The following is a 4,873-nucleotide window of genomic DNA, read 5'->3' on the forward strand; positions in this document are numbered from 1 at the left end:
AACCGTCAATCAAGTTAAAACAAATTTTAAGCGTTTGGAAAAGCCAAATTTTAATTCAAAATTATCTCCAAGTGGAGATTTTTCACTTGAGAATTTACTTAGTTCATATTTTAAATAATAATAATATCGTACAGATGATGTTTATACAGTTTTGGAAGTAGATTTTTTTCTCTTTTTTTTAATATCTCGCTTAGCAATTGTACCACACTGATACAAAAATTTTGACATATTGTTATTTTCTCAAAAACGGATCTAATGATTTTGATTAAATTTTGAACACGTAATAAAGCAATTGCAAAAACTTAAAAACGGACAAATGTCCTTGCCGTTGTTTGAGGAGGCATTGAATGAGAAAGTGAACTTTGACAAAATTGTGCAAAAATGTTTATATATCAAACATTTAGCACCTAATATTTTCAATCCATTGGTTTGGTTTTTAAGCTAAAACCTATTAACCTATGATAAGATTATTTCATAAACTCCAGCACCTAATTAATTGGTTACATCAAAGATTTTTAAATATTGATTTGAATTGACATTTAAAAATAATTTTCTTACATTTAAATTCGCACGTGTTCCACACGTGACAAAAAGTAATCAGACCCGTGACATCAATACAAAAATGAAAGATTATAATATCAATTAAAAAAAGCATTTGAAGTTTAAAAAAAATTATTGTATATATACAAAAATGCATTAAAAAAATTGGCATCATCATAATGTCATGTTACCGAAGCCTAAACATGCCCCATAGAAGTATTTACATTACAATTTAAGGAGATGATAAGTGGATATTAGCTCAGGAACTACGACGTGACAGTCCAAACGGGGTACTGCCAGAGGCTTACATTAAGCTGCTGGGACCCCGGGCCAAGCGAATTTTTTCTATTAACCAGGTGAGACATCAAGAAAGATCTCTTTAAGCTCTATTTATAGCTGCAAATCAAAAGATTATTGAAGTTTGGTTCTTGAGACATTTCCAAACAAACATTTTCTTGCACTCTTGCGAAACCGATATCTTTTGACCAAAGTCTGGAAATTAGTTTTGAATTAAGGATATGGTTTAATAATAATCAACAATCCTATGTATTCAGGTAATAAAATTGCATATCTATTTTGTTTTTTAGATTTTCAAAAAAAATCCTAGTTGTACCCTTTATACCCTTGCCCCAAATAAATAATTTTTTTTAAATTTCTTCCAAATCCATCGAGTGAGACATTAAAAGAAAGCTATCTTTAAGCTCTATTTATAATTGAAAACCAAAAGTTTCCTGGAGGTCTGGTTGCTAAGTTGTTTGCATCCAAATACACTAGTCCAAAAAATTAAGGGAACAAAAAAAAAATTGTGATTGTAAAATAGAACTTGTAACTGTTTCTGCATTTACTTTTCTAATAAAAAAGTGGGAACATTTTTTTGTGATGAAATGGTTATTATTTATAGAAAGGTTTTTTATTTGGCTCCAAAATTCTTTTTGTTTCAAACTTCTACGATTTTTATTACACTGCAATATCAGTCATCACTCCAAAGCCCATACTTTTGACTTTGACTATCAATATCTTAACAACGGATCACTTTATAGAAAAACTAACTAACTTCATTTAATTCTCTACAGAAAAATTAAGCTTTGTTAAAAAAAAGTTTTCTTACATTTAAGATCAATTAAGAAAATGTGCCGCTTTTTTCTAATTATGGGCGATAAGATTAAACTGAGGCTTAATTATTGAAGCTTAATAAACCTGAAATTAATATGCAAAGTTTCAGACTTATTCATAAAGCAGTTTTTTTGTTGTGAAGGTTTGAACTTTTAAATGACTTACTTCTAATTACTAATCATTATTCAAATTCTTTTGAGTTTATTTGAACATTTAATCAATAAATATCGTTTGAATTTTAGATAAACCAAAAAAAAGTTAAATTTTGAAAACAGAAACTTTTCATACCATTTTTTCCTAATTTTGAATAGGCCTATCCATTTAGGTAAAAAAATTACAAATTTTTTTTTTTCATATTTTCGAGAAAAAATCAAGGTTAACCCCTTGCCGAAAAAAATGCATTTTAATAAATTAACTCCAAATTCGTCGAGTGAGACATCAAAAGAAGAGTCTCTTTAAGCTCTATTCATAACTGAAAACCAAAAGTTTCTTTGAGGTCTGGTTGCTGAGTTATTTGCAATCGCAATACTTTTTTTTTCGTTCATTCGAAAGCAGATATTTTCGGATTAAAGTCCCGAAACAAGTTTGGATTTACGGATATGATATCACAGTGAAAGAGAGCTAAAAAAAGTTACAAATTTAATTTTTAAGATTTTCGAAAACTATCCAAGGGGTCTAAAAAACAAGGAATTTTCATAAATTGTCTCCAAATCTATCCATCTATATATTGTTTTTTATTTTTTTGTGTTTGTTACTTCATATTCATAACTTTGGACTGAGTAAACCAATTTTGACCATGGAAGTCGGTTTACTTGTTGTCTTGGCTCAACCTACGTTGCCAACGCAAAATCATAGCATAGCTTTGGGTTTTTTATAACTTCGGTTTTTCATAACTTCGGTTGTTCATAACTTCTATTTTTCATAACTTTGACGCGCATAACTCTGGTATTCATAACTTCGTCGGCTTCTCTTTGTAGTTGAAAATATCCTATATCCACTCAACATTAGAGAATATTAATAAATTCGACACGTTATCATTGATTTTAGTAAGATTTTGGGCAAAATTTCAGATTCATAATTTTTAATCTGTAGACACTCCCTTCAGTTTGGAAAACCGAAACTTCAATTTTCTTTTCAGATTTGTAATTTTCATACCTTCGGTGTTCCTCAAGGTAGTCATTTAGGGCCCTCTTCTTTTCATTTATCCTCACTATGTATAAACAATATCGGAATACTCATGCAAAAGTACCATATCTCAGTATACGCAGACGATACCAAGTTTTTCAATTAGATTTTTCTTGCTGATATTAGTTTGAATAAAGAAGGGATCTCCCCCAACAAATATTAAAAAATTAAAACGATTAGTTTAAAATAAATGCAAAATGTTTTTTTTTATTATTTTTTGAATTTTTCATATTTTGTGTACAATTTGTAATTATTGTTGTAAAACTGGATACATTACTGGTGTGGTTTTACATCAACTACTTTAAAAAAAAAAATATTTAAAATTCAATTGGATTAAATTGATCAGTACATTTGCTGGATACATTTGAACGGACTTCTTGGAATGGACTTAAAACTACTGTTGATATTCATCCTTAGGCTATTTATTTTGACAATCGAGTTTTTCGCATCTTTTGTTCATCAGCACACTTACTAGTAATTGCCAGGCGAACTTCCTTAGGCTTGACATTCATCTTATTTGTCACAATGTAAATAATGTCAGCAACCTTATTTGCATCCAAAGGCTTCTTGAGTGGCTTGTTGACGTTGAGGAAGGCGGGTGATGGTTTTCCAGTTAAACTATGCGTCGAGAGAATTTCTCGTCCAAAAATATGCAACAGAAGTTTCCTTGTTACAATTGGAGCCGAAAGATTCCAGTCGATATTTTTGAAATCGTATTTGCTGATGTGAGTTTCGTTGGGTCCAATAACCATGTACTCTGGATTGACGGCGGATTCACGGGGATAGCAATCAAGTGAACCTTGAGATTGATTACTGATGTCAGAAACGGGTGATGATTTTCCAGATGATGATTCTTCCTCTTCGTAATCCTCCAAAGATGGTGAATCGCCTGTAATATGAACATGTTCCTTTGTAGATTTCTTGGAAGATCGGCGTTTCTTCTTCTTTTCTTTAATTGGGGAATTTTCTTTTTCTTCGTTGGCAAGATCAAAATCATCGGTTGTTTCTTCTTCGTAATATTCCAGAGTGGAATCACCAGTAATATGGAGAATTTTCTTGATTGGTTTTTTATCAGACTGTTTCATCTTCATTTCTGGAACTGGTGAATGTTCTCTTTCCACAACGGTCTTGACATCTTCATAGGCAACATCTGCATCTTCACAAACAATGATTCCTTGTTCGGCCACATCCTGGAGTTGTTTATGAAGAATTTCTGCTTGTTCAACTACAGAATTAAATTTCTCCGAGTATTCCTTGAGTTGTTGAGTTGGTAATTCTACAAGTTTTGGTTTCTTCGCTGGTGGACTGTCGCTGTTGTTTGGATTTGTCTCCTGGTGTTCTCGTTTAGTGGTGGTTTTAACTTCTTTTGGGCCAATTTTAGAAGCTTTTGATTCACCGTCCGGATCTGATACCAATTTTTCGAATACTGCTTCAATTTCTTTTTCGATTTCTAATTCTTTTGATTTTTCTTGTATTTTAATATATTCCAATAAACGTTGTTTGCGATTTAATGGTTGTTTCCGATGTAATAGAAATGTTGCCATTTTAATTTATGTAAATTTATCGATTCAGTAAAATATTTAAATCAAATAGGAGCTGTATTGGAGTAACTTATCGAATGAACAACCAAATTTGAATGTCCTACTTTGCCTCAGGTGTGGCTTTTATCTAGGATAGTTACGTAAGGAAAATCATCACTAATCATTTTTTGATTCCAAGAAGGATAAATAATTTATTCTTAGTTTATGTATAAGTCATAGTTAGAAGGGCTTAAGTATGTTGCACTTATAAAATACCTGGCTTATTACCTGTCTTAAGGTACAACAGGGATGAAAGTTGTATCAATTTATGCAGGTAGATTGTGAATACCTTTGCACCATTCTAAGTAGAAAATGGTGGTTGATTGCACGGATAATCCACTTTTGAAAAATGTTTTCGAATTATTGACGTGAGGTAAAAGTCATAAGGCTCGGGTATTTAATAATCCTTTGTGTTTCACTAATTATATTTTTGTTTTATTTTTAGATATACTTAA

At 31.1% G+C, this 4,873-nt stretch overlaps 1 protein-coding gene across 1 annotated transcript; it reads right to left on the reverse strand.

The window, feature by feature from the left end:
• Nucleotides 1-3,184: 3,184 nt before the first annotated feature.
• LOC129910056 (early boundary activity protein 1-like) lies at nucleotides 3,185-4,382 on the reverse strand. The gene has a single exon (XM_055987341.1). It carries the CDS (start codon nucleotides 4,380-4,382, stop codon nucleotides 3,261-3,263), a length of 1,122 nt encoding a protein of 373 aa, XP_055843316.1. The 3' UTR covers nucleotides 3,185-3,260.
• Nucleotides 4,383-4,873: the final 491 nt, after the last annotated feature.

The sequence above is a fragment of the Episyrphus balteatus genome, chromosome 1 (assembly GCF_945859705.1).
Source record: "Episyrphus balteatus chromosome 1, idEpiBalt1.1, whole genome shotgun sequence".
NCBI classification, from domain to species: domain Eukaryota; kingdom Metazoa; phylum Arthropoda; class Insecta; order Diptera; family Syrphidae; genus Episyrphus; species Episyrphus balteatus.

Excerpts from the sequence above, each read along its gene's own strand:
- LOC129910056 (XM_055987341.1), bottom strand. The coding sequence starts at position 4,382 with ATGGCAACATTTCTATTACATCGGAAACAACCATTAAATCGCAAACAA.